The sequence below is a fragment of the Cygnus olor genome, chromosome 2 (genome assembly GCF_009769625.2).
Source record: "Cygnus olor isolate bCygOlo1 chromosome 2, bCygOlo1.pri.v2, whole genome shotgun sequence".
NCBI lineage: Eukaryota > Metazoa > Chordata > Aves > Anseriformes > Anatidae > Cygnus > Cygnus olor.
This window is the reverse complement of record NC_049170.1, coordinates 124,790,135-124,815,390: the sequence shown is the minus strand read 5'-3', so window position 1 is coordinate 124,815,390 and position 25,256 is coordinate 124,790,135. Positions and strand designations below refer to the sequence as shown.

General features: G+C 40.9%; 1 protein-coding gene across 2 annotated transcripts in view; it reads left to right on the top strand.

Moving 5' to 3' along the window:
• The first annotated feature begins 829 nt into the window (after positions 1 to 829).
• Positions 830 to 25,256, top strand: part of ARFGEF1 (ADP ribosylation factor guanine nucleotide exchange factor 1) — a 93,334-nt gene continuing 68,907 nt past the window's right edge. Inside the window, exon 1 of one of the 2 annotated variants that reach the window (XM_040545821.1) lies at positions 830 to 1,962. In XM_040545821.1, the coding sequence (XP_040401755.1) occupies positions 1,839 to 1,962 (124 nt within the window). In that variant the 5' untranslated portion in view covers positions 830 to 1,838. The remainder of the gene's footprint in view (positions 1,963 to 25,256) is intronic. The other variant, XM_040545822.1, reaches the window with a different exon arrangement.

Below are 25,256 nucleotides of genomic sequence, written 5' to 3'. Positions count from 1 at the left end.
AGCAGTTTGAGTCATTTCAGAAAAAATAATAATAATAATAATAATGTGGTTTGCTTTAATAGATGGGTCTCACATTCATCTATAGCTTTAACGGAATTCCCCATGCCAGGGTATTTCTTAAAAAGTCCAAATCTAGATACCTATATGGCAACAAGTCTTTTTGGTATGAATCATTTTCCACTTGGGAAACTGGTTAAAGCAGTAGTAGGAAGCACTAGCTGCCTCTTCACTGGGGGACTGGGTTCGCTGTACCTTTACTAATGCAGCCTCAACTGCTCTGCTGCAGACAAAGAAACACATGCTGAAATAAACTATTCAGTCAAGAAGGCAAGGTAGCTTGCAAGGCCTTAGCACAGTGGCATGATAGCCTGGGCAGGCCCTAGAATTCCCCACAAAACATGAGGAAGGGAGCAGGATTAACCTCCTTGGATGGGTGTTGTCATGACTGATGAAGCAGGTCGGCAGGAGGAGATAACAAATAGGAGCAGTTGGCTGCGTGCTAGCTCTCAGTTCTGCTAGGTCGGAGATGACCCCTGGCTTCCCCAGCTGTTTGCTTTCTGTTACGGCCTTGTCCTGACCTGCCTGAAAGGCGGATCTGGAAATTCTGTCCTTTAATTTCCAGGTGAATTTTTAATTAATATTTGTTAAAGTTAAATATATATATATATATATAAACCAGAACTAGCTACGGTTAATGCCAAAGTCTACTGCTTTTATTAGCAATGTTACTAGAAACCAGAATTCCGATTTTTATTGGAAATAATTCTACTTTTTGCACCTTGGAGCACGTAACTTGGCATATCACGCTCACACAGGAGGTGACCCCTTCACCCCTTCATGAGTGGTGAACAGCGAGAGCACAAACAAACCAGAACAATGTGACAGAAATAAGCAGCGATTTCATACAGTGAGAGACCACAGACATCACCGCTTTTGTGAGGGTGCATTTTATTAAAAATAAAAATCCCTCCGGCGGTCGTAGGGCAGGTAGGAATGGAAGAACTCTCCTGAGGAGGGGGCGCGGGCAGCCCTGCGTCCCCGGCCCCACACGGAAGAGTGGCCCCGGGGGCTTCTCGCCGGGAGGCGGCGAGGGGATGGCGGCGCCTCCCGGCCTCGGCTCGCCCTCAGCCGCCGCTCCGCCGGGGCAGGTGGCGCTTCGCGGGGGGAGCCTCCCTCCATCCCTCCCTCCCCTCCCCGCGCTGGTGGCCCGGAAGGGAAGCCCTGCCCCTCCTTCTCCTCAGCCGGCTCCCAGGTGGCAGCAGCCATCTCCGCGGCTGCCTCCCGCGGCTCCGCTCCACCTGTAGCGCGCCCACGGGGCGGGCAGAAGGCGAGCGGCGGCCGCCCCCCTTCCCCTCCATCCCTCCCCTCCCTCCCCACCGCCTCAGCCCCGCGGGGGCCGGGGCACGGCGGCCGCTTCCTCCCGCTCGGCAGCCGGGCGGCCGCGGCCCTGACGTCGCTTCCTTCCAACATGGCGAGGGCAGGTCGCTGCCGCAGCCGCTGCCGCCGCCGCCGCTAATGGAGGCGGGCGCGGGCCGGGGGCGGCTCGGGGACTGAGCGCGTCGCGGGCGCCGTCCGCGCACACACCGGCGGCGGCGGGGGACGGAGGAGGAGGCGGGGAGGAGACGGAAGGCTTCGCCCTCCCTCGGCCCAGGGGCTCGGCTGCCGCCCCAGCCTCCCCCCCGGGGGAGCCCTCCCTCCGCCGGAGCCCTTCCTCGGCCCGGCCTCGCCGCCCTCCCCCGGCCCTTCGCTGCCCTCCCGAGGCGGGGGCGGCCGGTGCCCCGCTCTCCCTTCCCCTCCCCTCCCCTCCCTTCCCGTCCTCCTCCTCCTCGATCGCGCCCATGTATGAAGGGAAGAAGACGAAAAACATGTTCCTGACCCGGGCCCTGGAGAAGATCCTGGCCGACAAGGAGGTGAAGAAGGCGCATCACTCCCAGCTGCGCAAAGCCTGCGAGGTGGCCCTAGGTGCGTGCGGGCGGCCGCGGGGCCTCCCCCCCCCCCTCCTCTCCCTCCCTCCCTTCCTTCCTCCTTCCTCCATTTCGTGGGGAGCGGGGGGGGGGTGTCGAGCTGTGACACGGATTTTGGGGGGACAGGGCTTGGGGGGGGGTGCTTAGTTCCGCCCTGTGTGAAACTCGGGGGGGCCCCCTCGGGTGACAGCGGCCGTGAGGGCGCTGCGGCGCCCGGCGGGCTCTGCTCCTCCTTCCTCCCCTTCTTCCTCCTCCTCCTGCCGCTCGCAGGATGAATAGGCAGAGCCGGAGGCGCCGAGCCGAGCTGAGGTGACCTGGAAGCAGACGGCCGGCAGGTGACAGGCAGCGGGGAGGGGACGAGGCGCCGGTGGGGGAAGGAAGGCAGAGACAATGCCCGGGAGGGGTGCGAGGGGGCAGCCCCCAACCCTCTGGTAACCGGGGGGAACCCACGACACCCCCTTCTCCAGGTGCAGCTGTGTCAGCACCTCACGCAGAAACAGGACAGAAGTGCTGGAGCCGGGCTGTGCGAGGCGTACGGACACGTTCAGTGACAGCGAGAGGAGAATCGGGGCTTGGAAAGCCTGCCCTGCTGAGCGCAGGCTGGGGTTGGGGCCCTCGTGGCCGAACACGAAGCAGCGGGTTGCCAGAGGACTGCTGGGGGAATGCCTGCTTTATTTAAACAATACGTAAATGGGTTATGGCCCTCCCGTCCTCGTGTAATTGCTTCTGGGTTTGGAGATAATTATTTTAGGAATTCTTGATTTATTTTTTTTTTTTTGTGCAGTAGTAATGTCTGTTCAAATAGATTCAGTTAAAGAGAGAACGTGAAACTGTGAAACGCAACTTGGTTGTTTTCAAAATGAAGCCTAAGTAATTTCAAGCGCTCTGTTCTTAACGTAGTCTATTCATTTCTCTTTCTAAAAATATTTTTCATTTTAAAAAAAGAACTGTACTTTTGTTGTTTTCTTTTTCTCTTTGTCTGTGAAAGACCCAGACAAATGGAGGGGGAGAAATGGTGGCAGCTCAACTATTTATTTATTAATAATTCAAGTAGGTTGGAAAGGGTATTTCTTACATCTCTCATCAATAGAATTTATTCATAATAATCTTACGATTTAGAAGGATGAGATTAAACTGATAACCCTTTGGTTTTTCCATTGACCTTATGCAGCGTCTTCAAGTTAGAAATAAAACAGAGAAACATCCAGCCAGTATGTCATCCGCAGAATTAGATACTGGTATTAATCTTGAGTTACTGCTGTAGTTTATCTCAGTAGCAAGATCTGTCTTAGGTATCATGAAGATCCCTCTCAAGCACAGCTCCATTGTGTCATGCACATTGTAAAGCGAGCCCTCCAGATTGTGCAGTCTGCATCTTTTATCTTCTAAAGGGATCTGTGTGTGGAGACCCCCCCCAAGCACATACCCCAGTGATTTCTATGCTATGGTTTCACTGAAATCTTTTCTTGTGGATCTGATTGCATGATTGGGCCTTAAGTAGGAAAATCTCATGGTATGTGGGTTTACAAGAGAGCGAAGCAGGGAGAAAGAAATACAAGATTGCATGTATTAGCTAACGTATATAGAAAAGGCGTCATCAACCTAAGAAAGATAAAAAGTGATGTTAGTTACCACAGAGCCTTCCTGAAAATCAGTGACGTTAGATTATAGCACAATTAAATACCGTCGTTGATGGCCTGTGAATGTAGTATGGTCCGTTGTCTGCTTTTGTGTATCATGGATACCCAGTTCAGAAGTGGCAATATATAACTCTTGGCTACAGTGCTCGCGTCTAAGCGAGCTATAAAAAGCTTTTCAGAGAAAAGTAAATATCCTCCCTATTTCACATGTAGGCCAGCTGGGTGTTACTGGCTGTGTCTTTTGTAGCAGGATTGGAAATAGAATACCCAAATTTTGCTCTCTCCGTCCAGCTCTTCATCTCAGAGATCAGAGTGCTTCCATCCTGAAAAATACTTGACTGGACGCTTCTTTGCGACCTTAAGCAAGGAATAAATGCTTCTTATTCCTGAGAAACTGTTTTCTTTTACAGACCAGTTAAAGTAATGATAAACCTTCAATAACATAATAGTTTAAAGTGAGGTTGGAGTTAACTCTGACAGTATAACTTTAAAGTTTTGTTGGATTTTTTAAATGCTTTGTGAATAAAATGTAGCTTTTAAAAATCATGGCAAACATACATCATAATTGTATTTTTGAGTTTAAATATTTAATTTAGTCTTCACTGAAATTATCTGATGTAGTACTAAACTCTTCTGTTATTAAGATTTTTTCTCTAACTTTACGACTTTAGTAAAACGTTTAACTTCTAGTATAACAGATTCTAACTAGTATCAGTTACTAACACAGAGGTGTATGTGTTTGTTTTCCTGGATGTTTTGACATCATGACATAGGGAGGAAATTAAGCCTATATCTAACGATATAAGAGAATGATATAGGATCTGTCACATCCTGTATCTAACAGTTCACCAGGTTTTGCCAGTTAATGCAGAATAGTCAACTCCAGCTTTCACGGATCTTTTCATACAAGTTTGTCCTTTATGAAAAATGTTCCCTGTATGTGAGAAACATTTCTTTCTCTGTTCACCTAATAAAATACAGGTAATTAGGAACTTCACATTGCGTACTTGCAGAGCAACTACTTTTAAGCTATGTAAGGAGTGAGTTTATCTTCACAATTGTTCGCTTGCAGAGCATCAGGCAGCGAGCTGCAGGTTTGGAATTAGAATTCCTTTCACAGCCAGTTCCCTGCACTGCTGTTTCTGTGTTGGTTTTGAGCCATATTACTGTCTAGGAAACTTTACAGTAAACATACTGCGTTGTGTGTAGTCCATAAAAGGTCTTGAAAAAAAAAACACCTCCCTAGTTGAATATAAAATTTTTAATAGAGTGAACAAAAACGGTTAGCGCTTTGTTAGAGTCCAGGGTGTGGATTTGTCTGCCTGGAAAGGTGGCTTAGAGCAGGACCGAGCTGAGCAAAACAGAATTCCCTGTTATAAAGAGTGCTCCATCGTGTACAGACTGGGGATTCAACTCGCTTTAAAACCCCAAACTGCAAATAATGTAAAATGATACAAATAAGGAACTGGTACATGCTTTAAAGGAAGGTGTCTGTGTGCTGCTTGGAAATCTGAAAGCACTGACTGAAGTCGGCTGAAAATCACCTTTAGAAGGTCCCTTAATGTCCCGTGGATTGTGTAGCCTGTCATGCAAAGATCCTGCTGGATGTAGGACAATTGAAGACAAGTACAATCTTCTGGATTTATTTTTACTGGAGAAGTGTTGGGTGAACAAAATTTCTGTTCATAGTTTGGGTAATGTCTATCTCTTTTCGATAGACTGCATTTCATCTTTTTTCAAAATCAGTTGTCCTTTTTAGAAGCAAACCCCGAGTTTTTAGAGCTCTTTTCTACGGAGATCGGCATGGTATTGTACCATTGTCTTGTTGTCTGCGTGTGCTATAGGCGTTTACTTTCACAATGTACAAGTCACCATTGTCCATACAAAGTTTATTTGCTGGTTGTAATTGTTCTTCTGAAACACATTTCAGAGTAAGCAAGGAGGATAAATGGAGATTTTTTTGCTTGTATAAATAGACATTAAAAAAAAATCCTTAATGTTATGATTGCCCTTCCCTCTTGCATGCTGTGCTTGGGCTTTAACCAGCAGGGTTTCTGTGTGGTTAACATCTCATGCACTCTGCAAAGGTTTCAGACTTGGCTTGGTAACAGTAAGGTTTAGCTGGCCCCATAAACTGCTTTTCGGGTTGCCTTCTGCATTTGAGGTGTAAAGTGCTGCTGATGTCAAATTTAAGGGGCTAATTTAAGAGAAGCAGCGTACAGTGGGAATTGTCGTTGTTGGAAATGTAATCAGTTGTTGGCTGAGCAGAATGGCAGCGCTGACAAGCCTTGAGCTCCCTTGGGAAAGGGAATGGTTGGCAGGGTGCGCTTAAAAACATTTTTGTAGAAAACAAGGTAGATTGTATTTGGGTTGGGAAAATGTTAATGGCAAATGGGTACCAAAAAATTGCTTTTTGTTTTAGAAGGAAAAAAAAAAGGGATTTTTTTTCACGTGGAACTCTGACTTTAAAATACATCCTCAATTAAAGATTTTGATATTTTGAAAGTTTTAATGCTGTTTTTTTCGCTATCTTTTTAAAATCTAATTGTGAGAGACTTTAACACATCTTTGCAGCACAGGGCAGCTTTTAAATATATCTGTTCTGCTGCTTATTTTAGAGCAGTGATTGAAATGTTGAAGCCTAAAAAGAAATGTTGTTGTCGTGTGACTGCTGTGCATTTATTTCTTATTATGAAATGTGTTTCCTGTTTGGTGGGGGGGGGGGTCTGAGTTGATCCTTCTGCAAAACCCTTTCTGGTATGTTATTCCTCTAATTGTCATCTTTTTCTCTCTTCCGTTGGTTTTCATCCATATTTCTTGCTTATCTCCAGCTAGCCACTGCTTCGTTTATATTTTTTAGCATGACACCAGTATCCATTCTTGTGGGTTTTTGTCATATAAAATCAGAAACGAGAAATAACTTGGCCATTGACATCAAATACATGTTTCAAACCTTTTCTGGAGGCTTTCAGGGAATAACCAGGATTGAGCTAGCATTTCGATAGGATGTTGTTCAATGCCCTGACTTGTTCAGCTGTCAGGGAGGATGGTTGCATGGATGTTTACAGACAGGGAGAGTGAGCCAGGGATGTTTCAGTCAGTCTCTTTCCTGTTTTGAGGGAAACTCCTAGCTGAAATCATGGGCTCGCAAAGGCCAAGATGAGGGAGCCTTGACTTTTTGGGGGGCAGCCTGGCTGTCTGGTTTGGGTTTGTCACTGGTGTTCATATTTTTAAATCTCAGATGAGTTAGTACCTCAGAGTAAACATATGCTGCCAGGAGACTCGGAAGCAAGACCAGCAAACTTGTGCGTGATTTCTCATTCAGTTCTGTGAAAGCCAACAGCAGGTTGGTGACTACGACTTAAAAAAGGCAGGGGCAACAGTGTTTTGTTTTTCCTGCATCAAGCCATCGAGTTTTCCTGTGTGATGTGTGAGTTGGTAGGTTGCTGGGAGAAGGTGTTTTTACCTGGGAAAGGCAGCTGAGCATCAGGGGGATGCATGTCAGGGCTCTTGTCTGGGAAGGACAGCGATCATCAGGGCCTGAAGTGGCTTGGGAAACACAGCTGCACATTTAGAGGAGGCCGTCAAAGAAACAGAAGCGAGGAAGAAGCTTTCATCTGGTAGAGGAGGCAAAAGTGCATGTCGCGTGTCTGCAAGCAGAAAATATGTGCCCTGGCTGTGCCAGTCGGACAGGTACGGGGCAAGTCATCTGTGCACAGCTGGCAGTGCCACCATGCCCTTTCCGTGAGTAAACAGAAGAAACTGTAGGTTATTGTTGGGCAAACCAAATCTCAAAGTAAAATAAAGCACATCCAGAAAGTCTCCAAATAACCAGGGAAGACGAAAAAAAATTACATGTACTTTTGTGTGATTTTATGGAAAGAGAATGTTGTACAAGGACAGTTGAAGAAATGAAGTCTGAGTGAATTGAACATTGCTGGTATGCTTTGTTTCTATGAAACACACCTGGCGTCAGAACTTCAAACTTACATATGCTGGGTTTTTTGGTTGTTTGAGTAGTTCATGGATATCTTCATGGATGCGAGGGACTGTTAAATAAAAATAACTGTTTTGGGGAATAAGGTAGATGGATACTTGTGTGCTACTTGCCATCTTGAGTGTAAATATAAAAGAGCCCCTAAAAATAGGCCTGTCAAGTCCCAAGAGTTTGAAATACCTGGCAGAACTCCATTATCGATTTCCAGTACATCTTAGGACACTGAGAAAATTCCAAAGGACTGGAAGAAATCTACTACTGTGCCAGCACCGTTAAAAGGATGAATGGGTTGACTTAGGTAATTACTGGGGGATTGGCCTGATGTTAGTCCCAGGCAAGGTAGTGGAGCAGCTGACACGAGTGAGAACAAAACTGCCAGTCAGCAAGAACTTGAGAAAGGTTTAACATCCCCCTGTCCAGTCTCCCCACCCTCCAAAAACTCTACTAGGTTTTTAGAATATATCAGGATGCACCATTTTCAGGTTTGTCTTCTGTAACTCTTGTGTTGTTCAGTTTTTAATTTTACAAAATAAGAAGTAATAACTGCCAAACTGGTAGGAAACATTTTGTTTGAATTGATCATTTCAAACGAAACGTTATAAATATTGACAGATTTTGTTTGCCTCCCCCCCATGTTGCTTCTTTTCACTGTATCTTAGCTTTTAGGTACCCTTCTTGGTATTGGGGATTTTGCTTGTGTTTCTTTATGGGCTTCTGGGTTAGATGATGAGCTTTAAGTTGGGGAAGCAAGACGTCTTAAAAGAACTCTTGAGAAATACGAGCTCTTACTATGATGCTATAGTTCAGAGCTTTGAAGCCTGGATAGCAAATGTGAAGGTTATGCTGACTCTACACCTGATACAGCTTTTAGAGTAATGTTACTCCTGGTTCCAGCAGTGTGTGGATTCCATTATCTGGAGACATGCTTGAAGAGCCACACAGAGAGAAAAAAACAACAACAAAAGACAGCACAAGAGTTAATCCGTTGCTTCTGTCATGGGTAGGAAAACAGTGGGCTGGTTTTATGAGTATCACGTCTTGTTTTGGTTTTCATCCCAGAGCGTGTTTTAATTCAAGCAAAAATTGTTTCAGAGTTGTCTCGCATCTGGCTGTGCTTTTTGGGAGTTTGTAAAATGCAGTCCCACTGGATGCTTCCTCTTAATCTGAAAAAAAAAAAAAAAAGGCACACCTGATTTCATGGGAGTTAGGTGAAATTATGCTTCTGCTTGTAAGCACGGTACTAAGAAGCTTGCTTGCTTATGTGTTGGGGAGGTGCTGTCTTAAGTGGGTGTGCGCTCGCGCGCACACACAAGAACAAATAAAACTTTCATTTTGAGAGGGAATTTCATTTCCTTCTTAGTCACCTGCCCACTGATCTTCCACTCTTCAGGGTTGACAAATACCGAAAACTTCCTGAGCTGAGTGATGGCTGCTGCATGAGAGTGTTTGTTCTGCGAAGCAGGCTGCTTCTAGCTTTTTTTTAAGCTGTGATCACACTCTTGCTAGCGAAGGATCCCAAAGCAGTGATGTGTTTGATTGCAGTGTTTGATTAGATTTCTAAAATACCTCCTCGCTCAGTTGTTTTAATCTATGCTATCCTCCTGTGATTTTGGGGGATTGAACAAAAGCACAATTATTCAATAGCATCCTGGGGAGACTTGAAAAGAAAAAAACTTTGAAACAGATTTGCACTTCCCAAAAGTAGCCCGTCTAATTTGATAAACTCACCTGGCCGCTTGTTTCGCTGGCTCAGATTCTGTTTTTCTGTGAGCATATTGCTCTTGTATTATTTAATTTTCTGCTAGTCAGAGTTCATTCTAGTTGTTTTATCTAACTAGCTATTTTTGTGTGTAATGCATGTCTTTTATATCACAGTTTTGTCTTCTACTCTAGATTTTTACTGTAAAATTATACACATACAAACAGCTAAATTTTACTACAAACAAGAGTTTTTAGGGCATCACTGGCATGGCTGCTGTAGACATTTTTTTAAGTTGTTGATTTCAGTTCAGAATGTATTATTTTTATTCCCCCCTGACTTTTCCAGTACCCTGCATGCTATGTAAACTAATCTGGTATGAGATTGCATGGTTATTGATGTTACCCCATTTAATACTTAGGTTTTGTTCAAATGTACCATGTCTGTTGTCCATTACTCTTTAATCTTCATTTTATGTATTTCTTGGGTCAGAAAAAACAGGAAGATATTCTTAAGAGAATTGAAAATAATACAGATTTTCGTGTAAGCAGGGTTTATTCAGTCTGTGTTTTGTGTCTGTTCTCAAATACAAAGGGAGATAAATGTGAAAAAGGCGATCCATTGCTAATGCAAATTCTGCACTCATCTTTAGCACTTGCTGTTCTGATAATCTTAACAGGTTTTTGGAACGTTATCCTTCATTTTGCTTACAAATAACATTACGACTAGGTGTGTAAATGCTTCGTGTCAACCGATTTCAGTCAGTGCTGGATCCAGAGATGCTTTACTGCTTTTTTACTTGATGTAAACGTGGGGATCCTGAGTGTCCATGTGCACCGCAGTTATATTTGATTAACCAGGAATGTTTGAATAGCCCCTGTGCTTCAGTATTGCAAAGTGCAGCTTTGCAGTTAGGGAGAAACTGGGGAGAACATAGGTAAAGAGTTTCAAATTGTGATCAAAATGTTGGGTTTACTAGGAAGATGTTAAATAACATCTTGTTCGGCAGGGCTCAGCTGTCCAGGTATAGTTGAGGTAGGCTTACACAATTTTAAATCAATTCTGCAAATTAAATACTTAAGAAATCATTTCGTAATGTAAGTAGGGTGGCACTTGTTTGATTTCTTCGATGGCTCCAAATCACAATAATTTTAAAACCATGCTACAAATTAAAGTGGTTGTACTGGGACAAAATTGTGTATTTTTAATGCAGGTAATAAGCATAAAGCAGTGGTAGCAGCCTTTGAAATTAAGATTTTTTTGCAAAGGTGTGCTTCTCTTGTGTGTAAAACTAACACACCAGTGCATGCCTTGCACACAGCCTTTCAGGTTCTAGCAGTGCGTGTGAAGGTCTGGATGGTGCTGTTGCACAGACCAGCAGCGTGGCAGCTGGCATAAAATCAGGTGGTTTTTGCAGGAACTCAGGAAAGCTAGAAAATCCAGTCTGAACTCAGCGTGCTTCATTTGGCTAATGGACCGTGACATCTGCAGGAATGCAGTGCTGGATCTTGTGGGGTATATGGGAAAGTGGATAGGAATTAATTAACTTCTGTTTTCATTACTCTGAAATGGAAACAGAGCTTTATAACTGCTATAAGTAAAGCAGCTAGAATAGGACAGCCGTGTTTGCATAAAATTCCAAAAGCTGGGTAAAGATTGCCTAAGTGCCTGAGAAGCATGATTAAAATTTTCTTTAGCTGCGGTGAATGAAACTCTTAAATGTTTTCTACTCTTAATTTAGGACACGACACTTTCTTTTGTGTGATTGTGTGCTCAAAATTACACATTTAAATAGATCTAGACTGCTTAGAGATTTTGCAGTGAAGAGTTTTCTTCTTTGAAATTCTCTCTCGCCCTTGGCACAACTATGGGGAAAAGAGACTGTGATGGTTAGCGGTCTGGGAGAGCCATAGGTTTGTGCCTTAGAGTATATCCAAGTATGATTTTGAGGAGCTTTTAAAAAAAGTTAGGGTTTCATCTACTATTTATTAACAATATCTATAAATTAAAAAAAAAAAAAAAAAAAGCTTGATCAGCACAGATTAGTTATAATCTTGTAGATGCCTCTGTGATGATCCACACTTGTATGTGTTTGATCCTCAATAGATTGTCTAGAAATAGCCACTGAGTTATGTGCTGGTTTCTGAAATATGAGGAAACTTTCATCATTCTTGCAACAGCAAATAGCTAGAAAGACCAGATGTCCTTGTGTAACAAAGACAATGATTTTGGAAGTTCTTTGACTGTTCTAGTTTGTAATAGAGTTTATTTTATCATGCATATGACAAAGCCTTTAAAGAACAAGTAGGAGAGGCACAAACTCAGTGCAGTAGAAAATGTAAGTAATTGCTGTTACGCAGAAATTCTACGCGTTTAAAAAATTAGCTGTGCTAGTCAATGCACATGTAGTTTGTAGTAGTTGTTCAGTATGAACTCGTGTACCCAGTTAATACTGAACTGAATGCCTTAACAGTCGTGTTCTTCATGGCTGCGGTAAGCAGGGGTCAAAGAAGTACTTCGCTGTAACACCGCACACAACGTGGATGGACTTAACAGTACTGTGTGCTGGTGACCTTTTCTAGGTACTTTTCCACACGTCTTCTGATCTGAACCTGAGAAAAGAAGGAAAAGTTGTCGTATGAGTACTTATCTTAATTTAAGCAGCCTGGACTTTCAAAAATATTTCTTTAAGATTTGAGTGAGAGATAGGAGATAGTGAAGTAAAGGTTCCATTGTGTTAATAATGTCATGCATATGGTGCTGGAATGAAAGAGGCAACACTGGAGCTTTCATGGTACTGCCATGCTCATTCTTAATTCTTGTGTTCATTCATGTTAGTCTGAGCTGCTTCCTGTATCAAAATCTAGCAAAGAAATCAGGCCTTTAATAATAGTGGGATCACTTTGAAGGCTTCATTTGAAAGATCTCACATCAGGACTTTTGATTTCAAGTTTGAGCTTTCAATTGCAAATGGGAATTTTTGCTCAAGTGAAAAGTACAGAGCTGGTATGGTTGTAGCCTTTTTTGGAGGCATACCAGAGACATAAAAATAAACTTCAGGCCACACTTCTTTGTTATTCAGTGTATTTTTTTCCTCGTAAACGTGGTTTGACAAAGTTATAGATAATCATGAAATTATGGCTATCTTGTATCTGGAAAGGACGCTGTTATGCTTTTCATGTGGTTCAGAGCCATGGCGAGGGGGGAATGGCATAATGCTTTTTAATTAGAAGTTTACCAGTAGCATAATTCATGTATGGACTCTCACGTGACCTTTACAGTTTTAGTGCTTGAAAAGAGTAGAAGTCTTGCAGTGTCCTTTGTTTTGCTTCTTGTTTTTTCATCCCTACTTGCAGATTGCTTTTGAAGTTGCTGTAGCGAGCAGGGCGCTTAATGGGAATTGTACGTATTTTGGCCATTTCTGAAGGTATTGTGGAACTGCTAAGGCTCTTTCATTCCAGTCTGAAATAAAGAATAGAAATTTTGGGACTTCTCAGAAATGGCTAGTTTAAAAGGCAATTTAAAAGAGCAAAAAAATTCAATGAAATCTCTACAGCAAGAATGGAGGTTAAAAATAAAATGCAGATCTTCCCATATTTCAAAGGGATCTTCCAGTTTGATTCTAGCTCTTCCTAGCACTTCACACTGCACAGGATTTATTGTTCTAGGCTGTGTCTAGTCTTCAACAATTCACGCTGTTTGTTGCTTAACATTAACAGAAAGGTATGTGAAACCTTCTCATAGACATTGAAAATATTACAGCAAATGACTGCCCCTGTTGTCAGGTAGCTATCTAAAAGCAGTTTGATCAGTTTTAACTCTGGATCTTATTTAAACAAAACAAAAGGTTCTGAGAAAACCCATCAAAATAAACAGCTTCTTTGAGATAAGTATGTTCACATGCCTGGCTTGGAATAATCGTAATTACATGCCAGGGTTTGTTTTATTCCATGCCCCTGGTCCGTATGTTTATTGCACCTATTTAATAACTTGTATGCTTGTGTTTGTGAAGAGGACGGCAGACATGCCATGGCTTTTCTTACCTTGGGTAAAGTGTGAAACTTGAGCATCTTCAATGTACGTAACAGTAGCTTGTGGTAGCTGTTTTTTAAAAGTATGGAATAAGAACGGGTCGTCATTGCTACGAATATGTGCTTACTCCTGAAAGAAACTTTCAGAAAAAGTGAGGATGTTTGAAGGATCATGTTACCTGACAGAGTATTAATGAAGAGGTGGACTGTGAAAAGTGGACGTCTGGCTTTTGTGCATGCTGCCAAATGGTCCAGAAACAAGACTGAGAAGCATAATGATGGTCTTGTTCTTCTGCAGCAGCAGCCTGTCCTTGCCAGAATGAATACAAGGCCTTAGTAAAACATTTATTTTAGTCTTCAGTTGTGACCAATGAAGCAAGTGTGCAAAGCAAAGAATAACAGAGAAGTCTCAAGAAAGATTTTCGTAATTAGGTAACTATGTCAAAAGCAAATGTATGTGTAGTTGCCTGTGAATGCCAGATGTCTTCAAAAATGGTCGCCTCAAATATCAGTGGTTCTAAAATGAGATGCTGTCTTAAGAGATTGGGAATGTGGGGGGATTATCTATGGAAAAGTCTTAGTTATGCAGCATTAATTATGTGGGTATGAACATTTAATTTGCTCTACTTTACAGAAAGCTTAGTCATATTAGGTAAATAAATAAACTGCAGTTACGGGTGACATAGAACAAGCAGCTCTTGAGTCCCACTCGAGCAGGAACTGGTTCAGGATGTACCTTCTGGAGACCTGGTCTGTAATTGTGAGCATTCTCATCGTGACGTGCTCAAGCAGCTGCTAAAATATCCTCAAATCCAGCTTCATAGTATGAAGCTTCAGCTTCATAGTCACAAAAACAACACATTAAAACGTATCTTTTTATTTCTGAAAAGTAATAAAGAATTGAGGGCACTTCGAAGGGAGAAAAATGTTAACAGCTAACAGTGATTCTTTGTCATGTGCTTTGTCAATGTTTAGAGTAACTGTATACCAGCTAGTAATACAAGCTTATGAAAAGCCTGTGATAAAGTCAGTATGAATAAATAGCAAGAAAAAAACAGACCTTCGTCTGTATGGCCTGTAGATGATAATAGTATAACAGAAGCATATGAGGAATATAAAGGTTTTGAAGGGAGACCAAAATCTACTTTTTGCCTTGTTGTATATGGAAGTTGAGGAAGCTTTTCACAGAGAAATTCCAAGGAATGAGTTAGAAGAATTTTCCCAATTAGAAGTTTAATCCAAAATACGTATTAACTCATTGGGAGTAGGATTTTTTAAAGGGTCTCCAATCTCAAATTGCTCGACAGTTCAATAACCTATATAATATTAACATTTCATTGATTGCTAATGAAGGAAAGGGATGTACTACATGTGAGTGGCGTGTCTTTTTTGTTTTTTAAAGAAAAAGTGCTAAGGGAATAAAGGAGCTGGGAAACCTCAAGAGCTTCAGGCTGCCAAATCTGAATCGTAACAAAGAATGAAGCTGCTAGAGAACAGAATGGGTACGTGTGCCATAATAGTGGGGAAGCGTCAGCACATACTTGACGGGGGAAACCTTAACATCCTGGATCTGTAAGGCAGAGTCAGTGAGTATGTAGATGAGCATGTGGTAATCCCGTTTTACAGTACGGTTCAGTTCCAGTAAACCTCAACCAGGTTACTCACCTACAGCCCTTGAAGGTACTGAGCTGCTGAGGAGTAAACATGATGTTTTCCCAACCGAGTGGTATTACAGCTCTGTAGAGGTTCGTGCTGTTTTGGGGTGAGTTGTGAGGTGACAAAGGTTGACAAAAATATTTACAAGAGCAAAATCAATCTGTTGCAACCTGTAGTTGTGTTACACTGGTCCATTTGTTGAGAAAATGGCAGGAGTGGTGATAAATGGAAACTAATCCATATGCACAGGAGAGGGGAGGTGGAAGAGGTTTGCTGGTCTAAATTGTGTGCACGCACAGGCTCTCAGTAAGACTTTTATCCGTTGGATTGGAGTTGCTGTGAGTGATTCTGTGGAAATATTGATTCCTTTTTCAAAAAGACAAATAGGGAAACAAGAAAGAAAAAAATGAAGCTGTAAAATCGCTTTATAAAGATATCATGTATTCCATACGTAGTTCTGCTCGCTGCTGTCAGCCAAAGAGATGGTGGAGTTAGAAAAGATGCACAGGAGGTCAACAAGAATGATCAAAAGTATTCTAGAAGAGATCAAGTCGACTATGCCTCATGCTTCCTGGAATTAAAAAACGAGGAAAACAGAGGTAAAGGAAGCCTGTGAGAGTGTAAGTGGCATAGGCATGAAGGGAGAATGGTTAATTGTAATTTCTCATTATGCAGGTATGGAGAACCTGTAAAGAACTCAGCTGATTTGAAGTGAAACAAAAAATACTGTTTCCTGCACCTTATAATTACACTGATCCCAAAAGTTGAAATGGCTTAAGTGATTACAGGAAAACTTAGCAGGGGTTGTCAAACCTGAAGGAACAGTCCTTGTGCAGAAGAGCGTGAGCCAGGGATGGCTAGGTGCTGGTAGGAGGGGCAGCTGCAGCATTCTTGCCCTGCTTTCCTAATCTGCATTTACTTAAGCTTATGCTCTTGGCTTCTCTTGGCAGCAAACTACAGGTTAGTTGTCAGGCTGTTAAGAAAGATCTGCTGTTCTTGTATGTTTATGGTCAGTCCAGTTCACTGCCTTTAGTTCTGGTTTTTGGGTTTGTTCTCTCAGTTCTCAGAGTTTACAACACCGGTCTGCTTATGCAGCTCATCAGACATTCATTGGCTGGCAAGCTTAATTAGTTGCCATTGTGCCTCTTATTTGAAATTTACGTTCCTTTAGCTCATTACATCTGCAGTCTATGGTAAAATAGCTTTTGAGCTGGGTAGCGCAAAAGTTCAAAACTGTTGTTACTAAATTGTCTTTGAGTTTTTTGTTGTTTTAGGTATTAAAATGCATGCTTAACCACAAAGGAAAAAGTGTTCTCTTAGCTAAATGTATTCAAGCTACTGCATGAAAATTCCTGTCTTATGACATGCAATTATAGTAAAAATACTGCTTTTCTGGGAATGGCATCATGAACTGAAGGTATACTAATTCTGGAATTAAACTTTGCATGTAGGTGTAAACAGCCGTGTTGTATCTGAAGCAGGAAGAACAGAATGCTTGTATAACGCAAGGAAAGCTGAACTGGTGCAAAATATGCTACAGCTTCATTTTCTAATCAATATTTCATCGTAAAGTTTTGATTCCTAAATAAGCCGACTACATAGGTGAAATGGTCTTTTGCTTTATATTTGAGTTTCTGTCTTATATAGCACTGTATTTGCATAAAATGTTACATTTGCGGCTGTAATGCTGCTGTTAAAATATTGATACTGATGCTAAAGAAAAACTGAGGAATTGGCTTTGTGGCTTAAGTTCACGTTATCTGTCATTTGTTCTTCTGTTACTGTGTTGTTGATCCTGTCATAGGGGCATAAGCTCTTGAAACAGAACTGAGTTAAAAGGAAAGATGCTGAAGGTTAGGGGTCTTCACGTGCATCGTGTCTGCTGCACACCCCAGGCTATCCTAACTGGCTCTGTGCTGCCTTTGGAGAAGGGCTCAGAGGAGTCCTACAGCACACTGCACAGCTTTTCTCGGCTGCTGATTGCTGGGGCAACATGCCTTACAAGAGGTTAGACAGCATACATCGAAACACAGATGGAAATATCTTAATATCAAACCAGATCCTACCTTGAACGTGGTAGTTTGTGTTTCTGGGTGTAGGTTCTGTTGAATGTTTGGGGTGCTTTTGCAGTCATCAATACACACAGAAATAGTAATATCAATTGAATTTTAAGAGTTTCTCAGATAAATAAGAGAATTGTTTCTGTTGAGCCTTTTATTTATCTCCCTGTTTGACTGCAAAGGAATACTGATGAAGTGCTCTTGTGTAACAGAGGTATTTTAGAAATGTATGGTGTAAAATCAGAGCAATGTCGATTGTGTTGAAAGCAGGACCTGAGATTAGGTTGAGGGCTGTCTCGAGCAGTAGTGTATTTCCAGTGGGGTAGACTGCCACTTCTCTAGGCAGCCTACTACAAAAAGGTAAGAAAGTGGCAGCAGCACATCAGCCTATGCAGAAATTTCTTTCTCACAGGGATGTATACAGCAGAAGACTCCAGCAATTGTATTACACATGGGTGAGGTAATTTCTTACTATCAAGTCTTTCTTTTTTTTTTTTTTTTTTTTTGAGTCAAGCTGCTCGTGTTTGCCTCCTTTGAGCTTAAAAGGTCAGACTTAAAGATGATCTTCAGAAAGAAGCAGCTCATTGTGTCCCTTCAGATGAAGGATGGATTCGGAAGATTCTGTTCTGTATATGTTTGATTTCAGATACGGTTTTCAGACAGAAGTGATCGGATTGAAAAATGTTTTCCCTATTTTGAATGTAATTTTACTTCTGCAAAATTTGTTTCTGCTTCTCTCATGTTTGTATTCTGGCAGAAACTCATGTTTTTCCAAGCAAAGTACGAGGGATGTGCTTCAGTTCTTGATCTTAAAAATGAGGGAAAATAGCCTACTGTATTAAGGGAGAAAAAAGGTCTGGCTTGACATAAAGAGGGACAATGTGTATTACCACAAGCTTTCTTTCTGTGCAAGAAATGATACTATATTTCTGATAGCTTTCACCAGGAATACCATATATAAACAATTATTTTATTTGCTTGCATTTACAAGTCTAAGTTTTAACTTCCAAAATAAAAAAAGAATACATTGGTTTTGAGTAGATAGGCATATTTTTCATAAGAAGTTTATCAGGATGCCTGATAAACAGTGGAAGAGGCTAGAAATATATCTTCTGACTGCAGTTTCAGCCCTGATCTATCTATGAATCAAACTATTAGTTAAATATTTGTGGTGTATCTTGTGCTCTGCCAAGTTAAAATTTCCTCTTCAAGCTGTAGATTAGATCTAGGGAGCAAAAAGCATACATTAAACATAGAGACATGTGTATGTGTGAAATTTTGTATATATATACATGCACCCATTTTTGGAGGGATGTATAGCCTGAAACTTCTACTGTGAACCCCAGATAGCTATATTATATTCGGTGCACAAAGGGAAAAATATGAAGACCTAGATCCAAATTCGTTTCTTAAAGGATGCTTCAGAAAAACTGAGGATTTTGATTTCTCTGAAATTCATAAGTGCAACGTATCAAGCTGTTGTGGCACATGAAGAGTTATGATTCATCTCCTGCAGAACTAGGCAAACATGTTGCACAATGGTAAACAGCAGAGGTACTGGTTTCCTGCTAGCTTTGGGGCAGCGTAAAGCCATCGTGCTCAGAGAGTGTCTGCAGTCCTGCTCTTACACGTGGCACAAGCTGGAATTTTGCTGACTGAAAGAAAATCTTCACACAGATGAAGTGCTGAGAAAACTGATACAGAAGAGGACTGGATGTTTTGAGTCATTTGTGTGTTTTATCCGTTGATAAATACATTGAGGAACTAATGCATCATATCAGTTGAATCAGATAAGCATTTTTTTCCTATACTGTTTTTTTACTTGCACAAACTACTCTAGAGGAACCTAGAACGGTTATGTAGTACTTTAAAACATTAAATTCTGTCACTGCATAAGGCTCACTTTTTCTTTTTTTTCTCCTCAAATTTGAAACCTAATTCTGTGAGTAGATTGTCTTCCTAGTGGAGTTACAGGTATTTCTATGAACCTCGTACACGTGGAGTGCTTTATAACGTTGCGTTGCATGATAGAGAAGATGTGAATATAAAGTCTGTCCTAAGTCTCATTTCATTGAAGACATAATTATGTCGATTTATAATTCCAATTTTATAGAAGTTGTAATTCTTAATTAGTTTCTCTTACCTTGTTATGGGTTAGTTAGATAGCACTTATGATTCTTGGCAAGAGTGTTTGAAAAGTCAAATCAATTATTAAGGTAGAAGAGCTGCGTATTTGTCTCAAAAGACTTGCAATGGTGTTCCTAGGTCAGCAACTTGGTACTAGGTAACAGAGAGATGGTAAGGAAATTCTCATACACTAATCAGTGTAATGTATGCTAATACACTAAGTAAAATTGTGCTTTCTTTAAATTACACTTACTCCAGTCAAAATAATTGTAGCATATCCTTTCGTCAGACTTCTTTAAGGGGCTGTCTGAATTTGGTTGTTTCTCTGCAGCATTTTGTCCTCCCATATACCTTAGTAAAGAAATAAATTACCTCCCTCAGCACACGTTTCCACGTTGAATTTAATTTTCTGTTTTTCTGTGATTGTAGTCTAACATTATAACATTATTAACATTATAACATTATTAACACCCCGTATTTCCCCAGCAGTAGCAGCGATCATGGCTAAAGCATTTGTTTTCTCGTGTTTCTACCCTCAGCCACATGGTAAAACCAGGTGAAGGAACAGATCCATGTTTAACAAACAAAATAAAAGTTGAACTTCAAGTTAAAAAAAAACAACTCTTACTTTCTTAATCCAGTATAACTGTATTACTTTTAAGCTGGTAAGGTCCCTGTGCAAGCGCGCACAGAATTGTGCTGCTTGTAGTGATGAGGAAGGTCACATCACATAAAGCAGCAAAAAGGGTTGTGCCATTCAATGTATTGAACAATATTCTTAAATTTTTCTTCCTGAGAAGTGTTTTCTTGGCCTGTGTAGTGTTTGATTCATCTATCTGCATACGACATACATGTTCTTTAGTTTGAGGAGGAAAAAATATTATAAAATTATAATATCTGAGGGGACTGTTTTCAAAGTGCTGTGCTTCTTTTTTTTGGATAGCTGTTGCTGTGTGTGTTTGCTTGGATAGAAGCCTCTGGAAGGAGGACTTACACGCCTCACAAGAATCTTAACGTAGTACGTGAGAAAGAAGACCCAATGAAAACCCAAATTACCAAGCTAGTGATGTGTAAGGAGCGTGCAGTTAGGAGGAACCGCCTTCTTCAGTGGTCACCCTCTGTTGGATTGGGCAAAGCATATTGGGAAACCAAGCCTCTCAGCAAGATCATTTCTTTAGTCTGGTTAGGTGCCTGTATTTGGTAAGAAAGCAAATTGCTTGCATATTAACGCATCTTTTCGGCAGCTTGTGCTGCCAGTTCTTAATGTGAAACCAGTGACTGGGGGTAGCGGGAGGAGATATCAAAAAGGGCTGGAACAAGGTGTAGTTTAAAGGTGTGTACTGTTTGATAAAATAAAGATGTATCGCTATCCTCTTAACTGTGTTTTAAAGGTGTAAATAAAGTCTGCTTCCGTTCTTTGATTTTGATCTAAGTATAAGAAATTTCTCTGAGGAGTGAAGACCCAAGTTTGGATACTGCTGGGAGTTTTCTGTAGATTTAAGAAAAGATGGGGACTCGTAAAATACTGGAGGGAGGCAGAGGGATTTACTGCTACAGAAAATGAGCTTTTCTGCCACATATTAGAAATGGTAGTGAGTGCAATTCAGTTATTCTTGGCAATGTGTGACCTACATTTGTGTCCCCCTTCCCTGTGAAGAACAGTGAAGCAACTTGAGTGACAGTATTTTAAGACTTGGGCTTTAGCAAGTAGAAAGATGTTTCAGGACTAGGTTTTCTGTAATCACCCTGGACTGAACTATTCTGAATTAATTTTAAGCAGAAAGAGGCCAGTAGAGTAGTTTCTTCTTTTGAAGAGATTTCCCAGGGACGCTCTGTTTGAAAACATCATACCTAATAACCCGAAGGAGTAGGTAATGAGGTTGGCCGCATCAAGACACGTCGAGTTTCTGAATTTATATCAGTTGCGTGTTCCCAAATGATAACTATATTGTGAGCAAGGGAGGGGAGAAGTTGTGGTTCTGTCTGTATGAATGACACTGTAAATAAAGTTCAGAAGATTGCTTTGCAGATGAACAGCCCAACAAGGACCATCAGACACAGTTGCTGTGTTTTGAGTTGCAGATGTGAAAGTAGAGAAATGCTTCAATGCGACTGGCCGCAAACCTCCAACAGATCAGAAGATACGGCATAGGACATGACAACACACCATGTTCCTTCCTTATATTAGCTCTTGCTTTAGAGAATTAGTGCAGTTTGAAGTTTAAGCACCTCACCTGTACAAGTTTTCGTGTTCCTATGTATGTGTGTGCATATACACATTCTTATATCTCTACACACTTCAGAGGGTACCACTCCTACCACTCCCTATTTTCTAACCTATCGAGATAAGCTGTAGTACTTCAGTTGGTTAGAGGTTTCAGGGTTTTGTAAGAGCATGACAAGGAGGATCTACACTGAATTTCATCAAGAGTTGTCAGACTTGAAATATAACTGGTGTTTGGAGCATTTCTTAAATTGTGTGATTAATTGGTGCTTCCTTAGTTATTCCCTCAATACCTGTAACCATGAAATTGGAGCAGTGTAATAAGCTGTGATGGAAAGCAGGTGAAGTGTTCAACTGTACTCTTACGTCTGCTTTGCAAGGCTGTACTAGAATTACTTGCTTTTATTATGTGTTTGATGGCCTCAGTAGTATGCTGCGTGAAGACCACAGCAGTGACTCGCTTAAATCTGCACAATCTTGCTTAAATCTTTTCTGTCCTTGTACCATAGCCGTGTGAGCTGTGATCTTGCAGAGGAGACAATGTAGAGGAGAAAGGAAGTTAATGGACCACAGCAAATAACAGCAGTCAGAAGAGCAGATGCATAAATAAACTAAATCTGAGCGTCAGTGCTAAGGTGTGGGCTCAGGAGTTTGAGGGGAAACACTCATGGTATCCTACAACAGGGAGAACATACGTAGTTGAAATTCACGTGTTGGTGCTATATATCTGTACCTTTATCTGTATTTCTTCCACTCCTGTTCCTCATTAGGGTAAGGTTAGCTTTCTAGGTTAAAACAGAATGAAAACTACATCCCTGAAAGTCCAGTGCTGCTGTCGGTCTCTTCCTGGACTCCCCAGAATAGGACTTTTTTGTCTGTCTCATAGTCTCACTGTGTTTGGGAGGATTTGGGGGAAGAGAGGAGATGTCTTTGTGTTTTGGAAGGTGTGATAGGGAAAGCTGTTCATAGGGTTTACAGGAAGACAAATTGCCATAGTATGTATCTTGGGAATCCCGTTTAAAGAAAAACTTCAGTTTTCATAGTTAATGGTTTCTTCTAGAGTGTAAAATACAGATCATTTCAGTACTATCTTCCTATAATGAATTTGCATACGCTTCTACCAGTTTTAGGGAGGTCAACCTGATTTGATCATCAAGGAGAATAACAGTATTGCATTAAACTTTAATTATTTTATGGTAATTCAGGGTCCCGGTGAATCTTGTTATAAAGTTTTCCTTTTTTTTGTTTGCTATTTACATACAGTGAAAGAAATTAACACTGGAGATAGATGTATTAAAAGCTTCTGGAAGTCTAGTATGCCTATACAATTAAAAAAGAAATGGGAGAGGAAAATAACGTAATCTGTTTGCCAGTTACTACTCTTCATTCATTGTCAGTACAAGAAAACGTGTTGGAACTGGAGTAGTTCAGAGGTAGTGAGTTAGTCAGAGGCTCTGTCAAGAAGAGTGGTGAGCTGGAAGCCTGCAGAAGACTTTTGTGCTGTCTGTGCTTGACACGGCTCGTCTCTTAGCAAATCCTCAGCTGTTTGAAAGACCTGCAGGGGGTTTAAATGTTAGGAACAAAGTTTAGGTAAGAACAAATGCCATATTTGCCACACATATCTTTACATGTGCCCTCTGTTTTATCTCAGACCTACTGACTTGGCAGAAATGGCCCATGGAGATCATCTGTGAGTCGTTGCCCAAATGCAAGGGATCTTGAGTTAAAAATAGCTGGGTGTTTCTCCTGTTCTATTGTCTGGACTTCTTGTTCCTAATTATTATTATTTTTTCTGAAGTCTGCTGTTGACTTTCAGGTGTTAATGCTCCCTTACTTTAGCTGAATAGGTTAGAGATTTTTTTTTCACACTGCTTGAAATTAATTGATTAGCAGATACCAAGAAAAGAAAGACATTTGGGATCCTTATTTAGAAATATATTCTAATATCCAATTTTGAAAGAAAGAACATTCAGCATGGGCTCCTCAGAATTTTTTCTTTTTGGGGGGGAGACTTCTTTATTCCTGTTAGGTTTGTACATCTTCTGTAAGTTCAGACTTGGTAAAAAAAAATTCCTTAACTACTATCACCATATATATTGTAATCATATTACATAGTTGGGAATGTAGTTCATTAGAGTTGTCTTCAAATAAAAATTTAATTTCTCGTTTTCTATTATTTACAGTCTAGCTAACTTTATCTTGTGCTTTTATATTGACATGTACCTTTAGACTGCTTGGTCATTGAGGGCTTCCATATACCCAGACGTGAAGAAGGTCAGTTTCAGTATTATTAATTATAAAAAAAAATGTGGGTTTCGTAATCCTCGATTTCCACAATGTTTTGCATAACATTGGAGACAATTACTAATACCTGGATAGAAGGAAGCAAGCCAAGTCAATTCAAGCAAAGCCTTTAATATTTTAATAGCTTTTTTAAATGCAGATATTAATATAATTTAAATTTCTCTTCGCTGCACATTCCTTGGATCTCATTCATGTTCTTTGACTCAAAATAAATGAATTCAAATTGCTTTCTTCTCATGTTAATGTTCTATGGCATAAGTAATATGAACTCCAAACACTGACTTGTTTCCTTAGAGGATTGCATTCAGAGCTGCTTTGGTGAGCTCTATCTACTGATTACTCAGGATGGTTACAGTTCTTTAAAATGCCACTACACGCTGTCATCAGTTCATTATGTTAATAGCTTTTTTTTTTCAGTTGTAACAGGGTTATGAAATTCAGTAATTTCCACACACTTTTGGCTTTAAGAAGAGTTGGAAATTCCAATTTTTTCAGTGCTAAGTGGAAGCAAAGCTACTTCTACCTCTGCCCCAGTGAGCATAGGAACAGGTGTGTAAATTCAGGGTGTGATTTTTTATGAGCCAGCAGTTTTTCCTCCAGTGAAAATACAGGATGTTTCCTGTTCCAGTAGACTTTCAGTTAGGTAAATAAGCTTGAATTCTGCTGTTTACTCTAAATATTTGTCTTCAGATGTACAAATCCTTTTAGAATTGACTTACACATGTGCTTCTCTGGCTGGCAAAATCACTTGTTTGGAATATAGAATTGCAGAAACATAGCATGTTCTTTTGTTTTTGATGTAAGAAGTCTGATGTGAGAATGGAAAAATGTGTGAGAAATGTATTAAATGCTTCTAAGTGTGTTTGTTTTTTTTTTCTGCCATCGTACTGTGTAATGAACTTGTGAAGTATTTTCCAATTTTACAGTAAATAGTTTGCTCTTTTCCATATGGCAAGGTTCATAAGAATTCTTTTCCCTGCTACCTAACATACAACTTGACATGGTTTGTGTGCTATTGGCCTTACGGCTGGTGACACAGGGCTTCCCTTCAGGAAGGGTTCCCAGGGCTAACAATGACCATCCATGACCTGTGCCAAAATGTAACTGTATAATATTTAAATTTTACATGATACTGAAGAAAAAAATACAGCATACTTAAGTATTTGGAGGGAAGAAAGAAATACAGAACTAGTTTTACATAGAAACGTAGAACTTCAAGATAACCTAGAGGAGAGGGGTCCATTTGAGATGTCAGAGAACTGAGGCACAGGAACCAAGAGAACCACCCAGTCATAACTGAATTTCAGATGGGAGTTGGAGAAGAGCTTCCGTCCTTCTGTATAGCCAAGGTTTAAATCATCTTTTGTGCCGAATCTGTGGGGCAAACAGTTAATTAGTTCTAGGTTGGAGTTTGATCAGCCTTATAGACCGGTTAAGACAGCCCACAGCACCTGCTTGACCTACTTGGCCCGTACTGACCTTGGTGCTTAGGTGTTACCAGTTGTCATTACAGACATAGTTGTTAATGAGATTAACTGATTACAGGGCGTTAAA